The sequence below is a fragment of the Anabrus simplex genome, chromosome 6 (assembly GCF_040414725.1).
Source record: "Anabrus simplex isolate iqAnaSimp1 chromosome 6, ASM4041472v1, whole genome shotgun sequence".
NCBI lineage: Eukaryota > Metazoa > Arthropoda > Insecta > Orthoptera > Tettigoniidae > Anabrus > Anabrus simplex.
Window position 1 is genome coordinate 77,715,141 of NC_090270.1, and position 15,135 is coordinate 77,730,275.

Genomic DNA, 15,135 nt, shown 5'->3' on the forward strand with positions numbered 1-15,135 from the left:
ATTTTATGGTCTTATTTTTTTGCCAACTACCGTGATGCCATCTAGGCGGCCTGCCTACCAATTTTGAAATTCCAATTGTGCTGCTGTCTACCAAAAAAATGGAATTCTACTGGAACGGATTCCACGGCTGAGTTCATTTAATTTTGTCGAGTGACACTATGTGACACGAGTGTCAACATTTTTGACCATCCCTCAAAACTCCACTACCTCAGCAGGGATCGAACCTGCAAACTTGTAATCATGAGCTGGATACTCGATCACCGGTCAATCGAGGCAGCTATGGGGCCAGTAACGTAATGTTTTACATGAGCTCTGCTGCCTCTAAAGGAGCCCCCACAATGTCTTAAATCACAATTATGTTGCAAAACCCACTGTTTCTATGTCTGATGATCAATGGAACGTCAAATTCTACCAAAATCCAAATAACTAAATTTTTGCATGAATACAACAGGCCTTTGCTCACAACATTGCGTTATTCTAAAGTAATACAAACAAAAAATTGAACCAACAACCAGACCAGGAGAATTCCTGCTTTATGAATATGAGTATGATTGTCAAACTGCATTACTGTACCTCACTTTCCTCCATTTGACTGTGGATGAAATATGAAAACTTTAACTGCCCCACTTTTTCACTGCCAGTGGTTACTGAACTGCATTTTTCTTTCACCCCTTATAGGTACTGGTACTGTGTTTGCAACGATTGAAACATTAACAACTGGGATTACTTGATTTGAGAACTAGAAAAGCTCCAAGGGAAAGCAGCACAATTTGTTCCTTGTAATTTCCAACAAAAGAATGGTGTTGTAACAGGGAGCATATTTTAAATTTTGGGCTGGGAAGGCTACAGAGAAAAGAGACAAGCTGCTCGAATAAGCGGTTCACTAAGCTGTTGGTGGAAAGATGGTGTGAAATTACAGCAGTAGACAAATAAGTTTGATTTGAGGAAGATAACATTGGATTCAGGACAAATTGGGACGAATACTTGTTCATAGGAAGAGGAATCAGTGACTGGTATTTTTTTTTTTTCTAGGGATATGTTCAATAAATTACCATACCAACTTCTTTGAAATCATTTAATAAAAGACTAGGTAAACAGTCGAGAGGGAATCTACCACCTAGGCGACAATCCTAAATGCAGATTAGTGGTGATTAATTGAAATAGAAACATATTTAGTGTCACAATTTCTAGAGTTGAATGATAGTATATACTAATACTCTACCTATCTTAATTAAATATTTTCCATCTTATGATACTACTACTACTACTACTACTTTTTTGTTGCTAGTGGCTTTACGTCGCACCGACACAGATAGGTCTTATGGCGACGATGGGGTACTACTAACTACTAACTACTACTATTCACTAATGCAGAGTAAAAAAAATATTTAAAATGAATACAAAAGCTACTTACATTATCGTTATGGGGCACTGAATACCACAATACCTTTCTAGAGGCACTTCAATATCCCTGCTCTTGAAGGTCTCTTGTTTAGTATCTTGGAGAAATGAACATTATCAGTCTATTTGGAACTACAGTCATTAATAACTACATGGATCAGTAGTTCAAAATTAACTGCCTTGAATGATTTGGTTAACAGCCTATGTTTATAAGAGTATTATATTTTATTGTGATAAATTGATAACATACTCCATACATGCTGTCACGTTATTATTGAGCGGGTGAGTGGGTTTGATTCCTGGCCAGTCCGAGAACTTGAGAATTTGAACAGGGTTCACTCAGTCTCGTGAACCCAAGTGAGGAATCGTCTGATACGAGAAGTAGTGGACCCAGTTACACTTACAGACTTCGGATGTCATCACTCTGACCCTGTGGTATTCTAATATCTGCTGGTCATCTTGGCAAGCCAAGACTCTTATTGGCTAGTGTGTGTCATGGGTTTATTTATACTACTACTACTACTACTACTACTACTACTACTACTACTACTACTACTACTGAATATGGGATTTTTGAAACGAAATGTTGCATTACCATGGTTCAGATTCCATGTAAAAGTTGAATTCCCCTGGCTATGATGATATCAAAAGTCACCTAAAACTGCAAGCTTGGTCCAATCTGGGCAATAAAGTTAATAATAATAATAATAATAATAATAATAATAATAATAATAATAATAATAATAATAATAATAATAATAATAATATGGTTTTTGTTGTTGTTGTTCCCTCTCATTATGTCACCATAACATTTTTCTTATATTCACTGTTTTTGTTTTTTACAGAAGCCGTTATCGAACTGGTCTTGGAGGTCGTAAACTACGGAAGCGAGTTGTTTTCAAGAACGGAGAATGTAATGTGTTTCAAACCCACATCTCTCACAGACGACTAAGGTATCTCCAGGACATCTTCACAACACTTGTGGATACTCAGTGGCGCTGGACCCTCCTCGTCTTTGCCCTCAGCTTCATCCTCAGTTGGCTTGGGTTCGCTACTATATGGTGGCTGATTGCCTTCACACATGGTGATTTAGAAGAGAGTCATCTCGAAGACGAAGACTGGAAGCCTTGTGTTGTTGCCCTACATAATTTTGCATCATGCTTCCTTTTTAGTATTGAAACCCAGCATACTATCGGTTATGGTTCGCGAAGTACAACAGAAGAATGCCCTGAAGCCATATTTATCATGTGCCTGCAGAGTATCACTGGAGTTATGATCCAAGCATTCATGGTTGGCATCGTATTTGCCAAAATGGCGCGCCCCAAGCAACGAACTCAGACTCTTCTTTTCAGCCGCAATGCTGTGATATGTCAGAGGGATGGTAACTTATGTCTTATGTTTAGGGTAGGGGATATGCGAAAATCACATATAATAGGTGCATCAATTCGTGCTCAACTGATAAAGACATGCCAAACTCAAGAAGGGGAAGTTCTTAGCCAAGCTCAGTGTGAACTGGAAGTGGGCACAGACTATGGTGGTTCAGATCTATTCTTCATCTGGCCTATGACGGTGGTGCATCGAATCAACAGTGATAGTCCACTGTATAGGACATCTGCCAGCGAACTTATTGAAAGAGAAAAGAGCGATCGCTTTGAAATAGTGGTGATTTTAGAAGGTACTATAGAATCAACAGGCCAGACCACGCAAGCAAGATCATCGTATCTTCCTAGTGAAATCATGTGGGGACACCGTTTCGAGCCCATGGTGACATATAACAAAGATAGGCAATCCTATGAAGTGAATTATAATAAATTCAATAACACATATAATGTGGATACACCATTGTGTAGTGCAAAGGAACTGGATGATTTCTACAGAATACAGCAAGGACTACGGCAGCCTGCAGGTAAGTTTGTGTCAGGCTTTCTCATAGTTAATGCACAATTCTTTCACAAAGTACCTTTAGAAATCAAATTAATTTATTCATTGTGAAGGATCTCTTGTATATTGAACAGTAGACACTAACCTTTCCTTGCTATTTAGCTTATTGAGGGAGAACAGCACAGTGCAGTAAAATGATTTAATTCATGTTGCAAATAGTTGTAGGCTACTGCTTGGAATTAGTGCTGTCTTTAGTGTTAGATAGTTGGCGTCAATTGAGGTCTTTGTGGTGTTGCATCTGTTGGTAGTCATATTGAGTGTAGCTATGCTCTTCCTTTTGTGGATCAGTGGTAGAGTATTGGCCTGTGGACTCCAGTATTGGCCTGTGAACCCCAAGACTGTGAGTTCAAACCCATCAGGCACAGTCAGATTTTTGAAGGGTGGAAAGAAGTCAATTTGGAACTCCATGTCATATGATGTTGGCATATAAAAGGTCTGTTTGTTGTTTTCCCCTAAGTAGTTAATTAAAACTCAGCCATGGAATGCCAAAATAAAGATCTGGTTTACTCTGCCATCAGGAGTAAAATAGTAATTTCGTGTGGCTATTTCTAGCCGGGTGCAGCCCTTGTAAAGCAGACCTTCCGATGAGGGTGGGTGGCATCTGCCATGTATAGGTAACTGCGTGTTATTGTGGTGGAGGATAGTGTTATGTGTGGTGTGTGAGTTGCAGGGATATTGGGGACAGTACAAACACCCAGTCCCCAAGCCAAGGGAATTAACCATTTAAGGTTAAAATCTCCAACTCGGCCGGGAATTGAACCCGGGACCCTCTGGACCAAAGGCCAGCACGCTAACCATTTAGCCATGGAGCCGGACAGGAATAAAATGGAACATCAAAACTGACATGCAGGCAGCCAGATAGCATCAAATTTTAATGCCTGCACACGTTAGTTGAGACCATATGCATGTAATGTTTGTCTACCCATTAGTTCAGTTTCTTGATATGGGTTTGGGGATGAGGCAAAATGAACTTGCATGGCATGTTTTTATGGCCGGATGCCCTCCCTGATGCCAACCTCAGTTAAGGTAGCCAAGGCATATGATTGTTATTACTGTGATGTCATTCGCTTAGCTGTCCATTCCATGAAACTTGATATATTGAAGGGTGGCAGCTATCTTAATAATAGATTACCAAAGAGGCAAAGTGGGCACCAGCTATTGGCCTTTGGACCCCATGCTGTAAGGATAGCATGCCTGCTTCTTTCCAGGAGGTCCTGAGTTCAATTTCTAGCAGTCCAGGGATTTTAATTCTGAGCTAATTGCAGAAAAAGGGTTCACTCAAGCTGAAGTGCTATCTGATAACAGAAAGCACCAGACTCAGTTGCAAAAGCCAAGAAATACAGCTGAGGATGTCATCACACGAACCATTTAGCACTCCAGTATATGCAGGCCATCTGACTGTAGATCTGACTAGTAGAATAGGGTTTGAAACAGATAAATAAATTAACCAACTAAACATTCATTGGAGAACTATGATCATAATCAAATTAATACAATATTGACTCCAACCAGCCACCACTTCAAAGACTATGAGGAGACAGTAGCCTGTGTGATATAAAAGAGCTTCTGTGTACTATGTGCATTGTGAATGTTTTGTCTATGTGTGGCTTGTGTAATGTGCTGTCTATTTGTTCCCCCACAGATGACTCCCATTTAAGTGTTATGGGAGGACATCCTTCACTGCGACGTGTCACCAGTGAGCCCCATGCCATGAACAATACGGTTAACCTGCAGTCGTCCGTTCATGAGTCTCTGCTGCCCATATAATATACCTGCAAGGTGTGTGTAATAAATAAGGTCCCTTCTGCTTATACTAACTTCCTGTGTGTCTTGTCTTATATACCTCATGTAAAATTTATGGTTCTTATTCTTATTCTTCCTTGTAACTTCCTCTTCCGTTCTTTCCAGTATTCCTTCATCATTTCACTATGCTTTATTCTTCTCTCCTCAGACCACTTTGGACTGGGTTTCCTTTTTATTCTTTCGTGGAATCCTTCCATTCTTAAAACTTTCTTTTTAAAATCTCTCTTTATACTTTCCTCTTCTCTTATTTTATTTCTTTCTAAATCTTTCTTGACCTCTTTTACTGGCACATTGTTGACATTTTCTTCCAAATGTACTTAAATATCTGTTTTGTCAATCTGTTATCATGCATTCTATGTCTAAAAAATAGCAATCTCCTTTTTCTTGTTTCTGTTATATTTTCTGTTCTGGTATATTTCTGTATTAGGCTTATTATTTTCCATGGTTCTGTTATTTTCATTGGTCCTAAGATTTTTCTCATGATTCTTCTTTCCAGTACTTCCAGTTTAACTACAGTTCAAAACTAGACATTCACTTGCATAAAGATATTCCAGTTTCACCACCATATTGTAGTGCCTTATTTTAAGATTTTTAGATAGGCATTTCTTGTAAAAATTCTTAGTGGTGCCATACGCTCTTTCCATTTTGTGTAACCTTTCTTCTACAGCAGATTTTTCTAAACCTCTTCTTGAATTATTTCCCCCAGGTATTTGAATTTCTTTACTTTCTCTATTTGACCAATATGAGTTGTCAAGACTTTTAGAGCATATTTTATGTTTCTAATAAATTTGTTTTTTTCTAAAGAGATCCTCAAACCTGTTTTGTTGGCTGTTTCTTCCAAGATATTGATTTGTGTCATTGCATCTATCAGGCTCTCCTCCTCCTCCCCTTCTTCTTCGCTATTATTATTATTATTATTATTATTATTATTATTATTATTATTATTATTATTATTATTATTATTGAATTAGTCCATCCATCATAACCTGGGTTCTCTTTGCCCCCCCCCTCTCTCTCTCTCTCTCTCTCTCTCTCTTGCTCTCTCTCTCTCTCTTTTCATATATAATATCATGGTTTTCATTAGGATGCTTTCTTCATTCCACATATTATCAAATCTTCACAATCTATTTTTATCCGTTTAGTTACTTCCAACTACCACTGCTATGCCTTTATGTCTATCATTGTATTTCTATCTTTCTCTCATTATCTTCTCAGAAATGTAATTTCTGTTGCCTGTTTTCCTTGTTTGCCATTGTTCAGATCATAGCAATATACTGTATGTCATTTTTTATATAAAATATGCCGCTATAGTTTTCCCTTTACAAAGGTGTAAACCGTCAATACGGAATGACTCGAATATCTTGTAATAGTTTCCCCTGCTGATTATCCATATACATTCCTGAATTGTTCACTAATTTATTCCTAATTAAGTGCTGGAAAGGAACAAACAATTGACAAATCACATCAATTATATAAGCCTACCATATGTCTGGGATTAGCCTGCACAGTCCTCATTTTGCAATGGTGTCCTGGGTAGTTTGGGGTTGATAAACATTTGGAGTTTTCGGAATCTGAATGTGAAAATAGCTGTTGAATGTTTGTGACTGGTAGAGTGATTTTGTCAAAAAAATATATATATTTTTTTTCAATTATGGTGAATATTTGGTCTGCAGAAAGAGGCAGACAGACTTCTGGGGTCCACTGTTAAATGTCAAAATCAATTCAAGACCTTTCATGTTGAGAACTTTATAATGCTATTAAATTGGACAAAACTTTTACTTATGAAAAAAATGTCTAGTGAAAAACATAACTGACATTCAATAGCCACCATCTGATGTTTCAGGGAGATTTCCTTAAAAGGAAATTCATTGCTTTTTTAAGTAAATGTTAATAGTTTTTCTGTGCAGTTCAGTTGTTATGGAATAAACATTTTAAGTAAGAAATTAAGTTACTTCAAGTTATATTTGTGATAATAGAAAAATCTGTATGAGCCTTTAAAGAAAATGAAGATAAAATCAGCAGTACCGTAAGAAGTTAATCGCAAATGTGTCATGGGTTAGACCCACGCATCTGTGGAGACTGGGTTCTACCAAGGATGAAACCTATTGCTGAAGGTGGCACACAAACCCAGTCTCTGAGACAGAGGAATTAACCATTAAACATTAAAATGCATAATAATAATAATAATAATAATAATAATAATAATAATAATAATAATAATAATAATAATAATAATAATTAATCAACTCAGAGGAGGTCAAAATAAACTGGCTAGAAGAAACTAAGGCATACCTCCAAGAAATTAATGGATGGCATTATAATCACAATTCTACATATTCTAAATTAATATGGCAATTTAAGTTATTCAAAATGTGGAAACTCTAATAACATGGAAGGAAACAAATTGCATTCTCATCATCAGTCTTTATGTACCGTATAAGCTAGACAGGAAATTAACCCAGTCTACTTTTAACTTCTCCCATTTTAGTGAAATTCATAGATATGAAACTAGAGGATCATTAAGGATATATCCCTCTCACTCTAATTCAGTAAAGTATGGAGTGAAACACATACAATCATCTTTTTTTAGGGAATATACAAATAATGTGTTGCCTCGTGTTAAAAGAACTCTAAATCGGTTATATGTTTTAAGAAAAAACTGAAGGAATATTCCTCTTATATCTTACTATAATCCCTGTATAACTTACTTTAATTAATACAATAATATATTGTCCATATTTAATATCTTACAGCTATGCAATATCTGAATATACTTCCAGAAACTATGATGCTAACATGTAAAAAAAACCTATGTCTTAGTTATCCAAAAATATACTTGTCACTTCACTGAAAAAGCTATTGTATATGAAATGTAATTATTGTGTCGCCCTAAGTATGTACTGTACTGCCCCTTTCACGAGCCAGAAGCTTATGGGACCTATTGTCACCAATAAATAAATAAAGTAAAAGTGGAAAATGCTGTAAAGAACATGAATAAAGTCAAGACAACAGGAATAGGGGAAGTAAGTGCTGATGTGTTCAAGGCTGCTGGAGTGCAAGGATTGCAGTGGTTGTTTAAGAGTCCTAAACACCACTTGGAAAGAAGAGAAACTATCTGAAGACTGGACTAAAGGAACCATCACCTCTGTTTAAGAAAGGAGATAGATGGAAACCTAGCAACTACAGGGCAACACAAAATCATGGAACAAATCATAGAACCGAGATTAAAAATGATCATTGAACCACAGCTTGACCAAGAGCAGTATTGTTTTAGTAGGAATAGGACAAAAACAGATCTATATTCTGTAAGGATGATCATGCAGAAGCACTAGGAGGAAAGAAAAGATGTCATCTTCAAATTCCTAGATATTGAGGAGGCTTAAGACAGTATAGGCTACAGGAACGAAGAAATCTTGGGATGTCTCAAGAATAGATCTACACCATACACTTTAATTGCTAAAGTCAAACTGCTGTATGAACAATGCCAGAGTTGTGTCCAAATAGGGGATTGATATTCAGAGTGGTTTGAGACCAGGCAGGATGTACGACAAACCCAGTGCACTATTACCACTTTTATTCATCATTGCAATGGATGAAATAATGAAGAGAGTTAAAAGACTCAACAACACCTGTGCATTTAAAGCTCTTGCCTTTGCAGATGATACTGTGATATGAGGTGGTGGTAAGGCAAAAGTACAACAGAAGCTGAATGGCTGGAATGCTATATTCAAGCTCTCATGATAAGCAAATCTGAAATGGCAGTGTTCCTTGTTAGTCAACAGAACATCCCTACTAACATCACTCTAGATAGATCAAAGATGGAACAACATCAGTTTTGTTACCTGGCAGTGTAGTAACAACATATAGCTGATCATCTGCAGAAACCACTAATAGAGTACAAACTGGAGCACAGTTTGATCATCTTGTGAGAAATCTCTCTCTCTCCATAAGGCATAGTAGTCTAGAGGATAGAGCACTGGCTTTCTGAGCCCAAGTTGGCGGGTTTGATTCCAGCTCAGCCCAGTAGTATTTGGAGAGTCCCGAATATACCAAGTTTGTAACAGTAGATTTACCGTCACATAAAAAAACTGTTGCGGAACAAAATTCCCAGCACATTGGCATTTCCAAAAACTCAAAAGGTACTTATTGGGGCATAAAACCTATTAAAAAATATTTATTTATATAAACAGATAGATTAGATATAATAAATTTAACCCATGTTTACCTAAATATTTTATTTATTGACTGTAAATTTATTCATTGTGGATTTGATAAATGTAATACCTAAACTTATTTCTCATCATGTACATAATATAAGTCCACAAATATATGAATGGTACATAAAAGAAATAGACAAATGATATAGCTATAATAATAATAATAATAATAATAATAATAATAATAATAATAATAATAATAATAATAATAATAATAATAAAATTCCTCTTAAGAGGTCTCATGCAGATCTTTTGAGCTGGCATTCATGGGTGACCTGCACCTCTGTGAGGACTGGGTCCTACCTAAGTTGAAATCTATTGCTGAAGGTGGCACACACACTCAGTCTCAGAGACAGAGGAATTAACCATTAAACGTTAAAATCCCCGACTTATCTGGGAATTGAACCTGTGGACTATAGGCCAGCAGGATAACTATGAGGGTTGTGAATAAAATAGAGGCAATATCTATAGAATATAATGTTTAATGAATTAACAAGTACAATTGCGTTACATTCCTTCAGTGTAGACAACTGCAAAGTCTATTACCTTTTGCCAAATATCGGGAAGCCATTGGGAACCATTGGCAAGGTGTTCTTTGCTGATGACAGCAATGGAGCACCCTACTGTATGGAGTACAGATGCCACATCAGGAAATTGGAGGGGTTCCTTCAACTTCGGAAACAGGTCGAAGTCTCAAGGACTCATGCCTGGTGAGTATGGAGGGTGTTCCAAGACCTCCCAATACCACCGTTGCAATAAGAGCTTGACATTGCTTGCCGCATAGCCGGACGCAGATGTCTCTCCAGAAATCGGCAATAGTAGTCACTGTTGACGGTTTGTACCTCAGGCACAGTATGCGTAAGAATAACACCCTTGTAGTCACACGCTACAATCAGCATAAGCTTCACCCGACTGGGTACCTGTCAAAATTTCTGTGGACATGGTGAACCTGGGTAATGCCATTCATTCCACTGACACTTCAGTTCAGGCTCATAGGCTCGTGTCCATGTCTCATCAATGATGACAATACGCTGCAGAAATGCGTATCCTTCATTGCGATATCTGACCAGGTGGATGCCAGCCAGTGTATACCGGTGCCATTTCTGTACATTGGTGAGTTGATGTAGAACCCAACGGGATACAATTTTCATTACTATGTGTCACACCATTTGATGACTGATAATACCCGGACAGTCCATCGATCATCTACGGTAATGAGATTACTCACGATGATAATTTGATCTTGAGGAATGGATGGCCGAACTGTGCGGTGCAAATCTGCAGTCTCGTTCCAACCCACACAAAATGCCTTGACCCATCTCGCAACTGTCCTATATGGTAATGCATTCTCGCCACATGCTTCATGTAATCCTCAATAACATTCTGATGCATTTTAGACATGGGCAACCTAGATTTTAATCCATGAACATTGATCACTTTTTAAAAAAAAGCTTTAGAGCAGTGATATACAGTAGACATTCTTCACTTCAACGCCACACAACAACACCACTCCCACAAGACCACTCCCATATCTTATTTGCTCATGCCTGATATACTATTCAACGTCAAGAATTTCATTGTTTGGTCCATATTGAATCAAGATTCACAAAGCAATAAATTGAAGAATCACCAATTGGTGATTTAAAACTCCTACATAATTTGTATTGAATAGGTGGACCCCCATACTTCAATTTATTGCCTTGCGTGATATGTTACTGAAGATTCCCGATGTTGTAGTTTCATTCAAGATATGAGAGTTGGAGAGGTACATACATAATGAGAAGCCTAATCATCTTCGAGGTCATGAAAGTAGTGTTGTTGATATCTTTGTTAAACATCATGGAACATCTAGTTTGCTGTTACAATATTAACTGCCCTTTTTTAGAATTTACTTTACGTTATATTATGGTGACAATGGGACAGCAAACAGCTAGGATTGGGAAGGAACTGGCCATGTCCTTAATTAAGGTACAGCCCCAGCATTTGCCTGGTGTGAAAATGGGAAACCAAGGAAAACCATCTTCAGGGCTGCCGACAGTGGGATTTGAACTCGCTATCTCCTAGATGCAAGCTTACAGCTGAGCGCCCATAACTGCATGGCCAATTTTCCCGGTATATAATAGCTGCTAATGGAGAACCTTGTCCACAGGAGAATGATAGAAAATTATTTGTACAGTGCAAAAAGCAGTCACAAATTGCTAATCTTCAGAAGTCACAAAATGATGAATGATATTTACCATTAGCATCAAATGAAGAACAAGACCCTGCACTTAAACACAAAGGTTCATTCCATCTAAATCAAAAGCAAACTTCATGTTTATGCACTCCTGATAAATATACATTGAATCATCACGCTATGCAAATATGATCATCCTGAATGGTTTACCACACTAAAAAAATTTACTTTTGATATACCGGGAGGTATATAGTGAACTTTTGTAATCAGTCAACTCGTTCTTCATTCACTGCTCATGACTTAAATTAAAAGTATGCTTTTATCATTTTATTACCTCTAACAATGGTCATTTTGTGAAATATAACTCATATCTCCTACAGAATATCCTCCTTTTCAGAGGCAGATATTTTTCATACTAAACAAAGGTAAAATTTCCATAGTTCTCCTGTGGGCAATATTTTCCATTGGCAGCTGATACTGCACTGCACTTTTAATGATATTAGCAACAGTGTGCTTGATTCCTCGTTAGGTCAATTATGGAAGTTATCTTTTACCCCAACTTGAACATCATTCCAATGCCATTGTTTCTTCTTTTCTTTGTTAAACCTGATTTTGACTCTCCATAAAAAACAAATGTCTCTCTGACAACTGCCAACTATCTCCTGAATGAAAACTCACAGCTTCATGACCCAAACTGCACAGCCAACTTGCTAAGTATATAAATAAATCTAAAACAGAAATTCAAGATGGCAATGTGTAAAGAGGTTAAGTTTGTCCACAATGTCCTACACTTTTATGTCCCCAACTGCATCCCTCTACCCTCTCCCGCCTACCTCTCATGCATCCTCCTAGTGTACAGCCTACTGATCTCTGTAAATTTTGTTTTCTTCTCTATTGAACTAGCTTTATCTTGACCTTTTTAATGGGCACACCGCCCTGCTGTTTTCAGAGACCGCCCGGCTAACATACGGTAACCTAGTTACATAATATTAATACATATTTGAGTCATTGAGTGCTCCGAATTAAAATGTAAATATTGTAAGTTAAATCTGTTTATTTAAGTGGTAAGTCTTCATTATTGTCAGCATAATTGCATCAATTGTATCAGTGTTTAAATGTTTAGGTTGACTATCACGTACTGGTAGTGTTGTGCATGAGCGGTGTCTGGATTAGCGAGCAATCCCATGTGAAAACTCGATTGTACGAGATGTCACAAACCTGTATGGCACTCCACAGCAACCACGTGTGAAGCCCCAATGTTACATGATTATGAATGAGCAGTAGAATTACTAGAAGTTCAAAATACTCTGTTCTGTCTTGTTCGTGATAATAATTGTATAGTTCAATTTTGCAGTTAGTTTTCCTGTCTTATATTATTTTTAATGCCCTGAGGGTAATAAATTAAAATTTTATCATATTAATTCCATTCCCAGTTAGATACAGTGTTTACATTGCTTTATGACTTTTGATATCAGCTAGATCAAGTTTGTTACTTTCGTTGACCTGTGTTTGTCTCATCCTTGGCTTTGACAACATGGATTTGACTGACGTATGAGCAATGCTAATAGCACCATTCCTTATGCAGCCAGTCCCTGTAATTTGTGACAGCCATTTCTTTTCAGTTTTGACTCGGTTAAATTATAACTGTCAGGTGCTTCAGACTGCCAAAACTAACTATGAGTAAATAAATATATAAACTACCTGAAGGAGAAAACATTTGGTAACAATATTATACCTGCAAAAGAAAATTAAACCGAGCTCAATAGCTACAGTCGCTTAAGTGCGGCCAGTATCCAGTAATTGGGAGATAGTGGGTTCGAGCCCCGCTGTCGGCAGCCCTGAAGATTGTTTTCCGTGGTTTCCCATTTTCACACCAGGCAAATGCCGGGGCTGTACCTTAATTAAGGCCACGGCCGTTTCCTTCCTGTTCCTAGGCCTTTCCTGTCCCATCATCGCTATAAGACCTATCTGTGTCTATCAAATCACACTCAAATATTTAGGATCACTCGTCACCTCAGTCGGAAAGACATTACCAGACACCGGAGCATGAGTAAATGCTACATGGCTGAAGTGGCATCAGATCACTGGTGTGCTATGTGACAAGAAAATTCTCACCCACCGGAAAGAAAAAGTCTACAAATCCATGGTCCGACCAATTGCACTCTATGGGTCGGAATGCTGGCCTACAACTAAGAAGCATGAGCAGGTTCTACATGGTATGGAGATGAAAATGTTACATTTGTCACTGGATCTTACAAGACTGGACCATGTCAGAAATGAAGATGTACTAAGGCGATTGAGAGTGGCACCTATTCCAGAGAAGATGCGAGTAGCATGTCTTAGATGGTATTATCTTGTTGTCCGAAGCCCTGCAGACTCAATGATACATAGCCGTCCAATTTGATCATGGAGATTCTCGATCTCGAGGTCGTTCCAAGAAGCGATGGTTGGACTGCATCAAGGAAGACATGCATCTTGTAGGCATCCCTGAAACTGATGCCCTTGACCGCAGGAAGTGGAGGATGGCATGTTTAAAAGCGGACCCTGAACCAATACAGGACTAAACACTAGAAAAGAAGAAAAAATATTTATGTTGATTTCTGTTTAACCCTTTCACAGACTGTAGGAAGTATACTTAACAACCTAAGTATGGTATTTACTTTTTTGTGTCCATGACAAGCCTCCTTACCACCTCTAGTTTATTTTATTGTGTCCATGGGAAGTATCCTTCCCACCTGTTAAGCTGCCTGACATCTACTGGCATTATTGGTACTAGAAGAGGGAATGAAAGGGAAGTGACTGGCATCTACTGGTATATTATTTAAATGGATAGGAGGTGATATACTTTGAAATTGAACTTGTAGTGACAAGTCATTGTTATGGTAGAAGCTCTTGAAACAAAGTAAATACCATTGTTTTTTCAAGTAGCAACTTACAACTTGCAATGAAATCACGGGTTGCAATGAGATCACTTCGATCAACTTAGTAAAGGTACAAGGTTGGTGGACGATCACTACAGTGGTGGCATAGAATGTTGTTCTTTCTTATTGACTTAGTAACAGGCAATGCTTACATACTGTGGAAGATAAACAGACAGGAGGACACTTATCAAGACCAACTAACTTCTTACCCGAGTCTTGTAAGATAACTCATTGCTGGGTTTCCATCACGTAAATGAAAAGGACGTAATGTAAGTTTCCTGGGTTATAAGAAACAAGTGCCTCAGTATAATCGACTGCAACTTACAGACACTGTCGTTTATGCTCCACTAAAGTGGATGACAAGAGAACAAGATATGTTTGCACTACCTGTGTCTGTGTGGATTCCTCTTTTAGAAAATTTCATGGAAAGTAACACAAATGTCTCCTAGCAATGTTTTCAATGTCCTAAGAGAATTGGAATTTATCTTCTTTCGCTTTTGTAAGAGAATGTATTTGACTTTACACAACCTAACTGTGAAATATTTGAGTGTGATTCATAATGTTTGGGTTGGAAAGAATTGAGAGAAAGAAGAAGAGCTGCTCGACTAAGTGGTATGTTCCGAGCTGTCAGCGGAGAGATGGCGTGGAATGACATTAGTAGACGAATAAGTTTGAA

The 15,135-nt window shown here is 37.8% G+C and overlaps 1 protein-coding gene across 5 annotated transcripts in view; it reads left to right on the forward strand.

Moving 5' to 3' along the window:
• Positions 1-15,135, forward strand: part of LOC136876133 (ATP-sensitive inward rectifier potassium channel 12) — a 114,957-nt gene that overhangs the window by 95,945 nt on the left and 3,877 nt on the right. For 4 of the 5 annotated variants that reach the window (XM_067149829.2, XM_068228316.1, XM_067149831.2 and 1 more), the window contains exon 2: positions 2,247-3,307. In XM_067149829.2, coding sequence (XP_067005930.2) covers positions 2,247-3,307 — 1,061 coding nt within the window. Of the gene's footprint in view, positions 1-2,246; positions 3,308-4,984; positions 5,122-15,135 lie in introns of all 5 variants that reach the window. The other variant, XM_067149832.2, reaches the window with a different exon arrangement.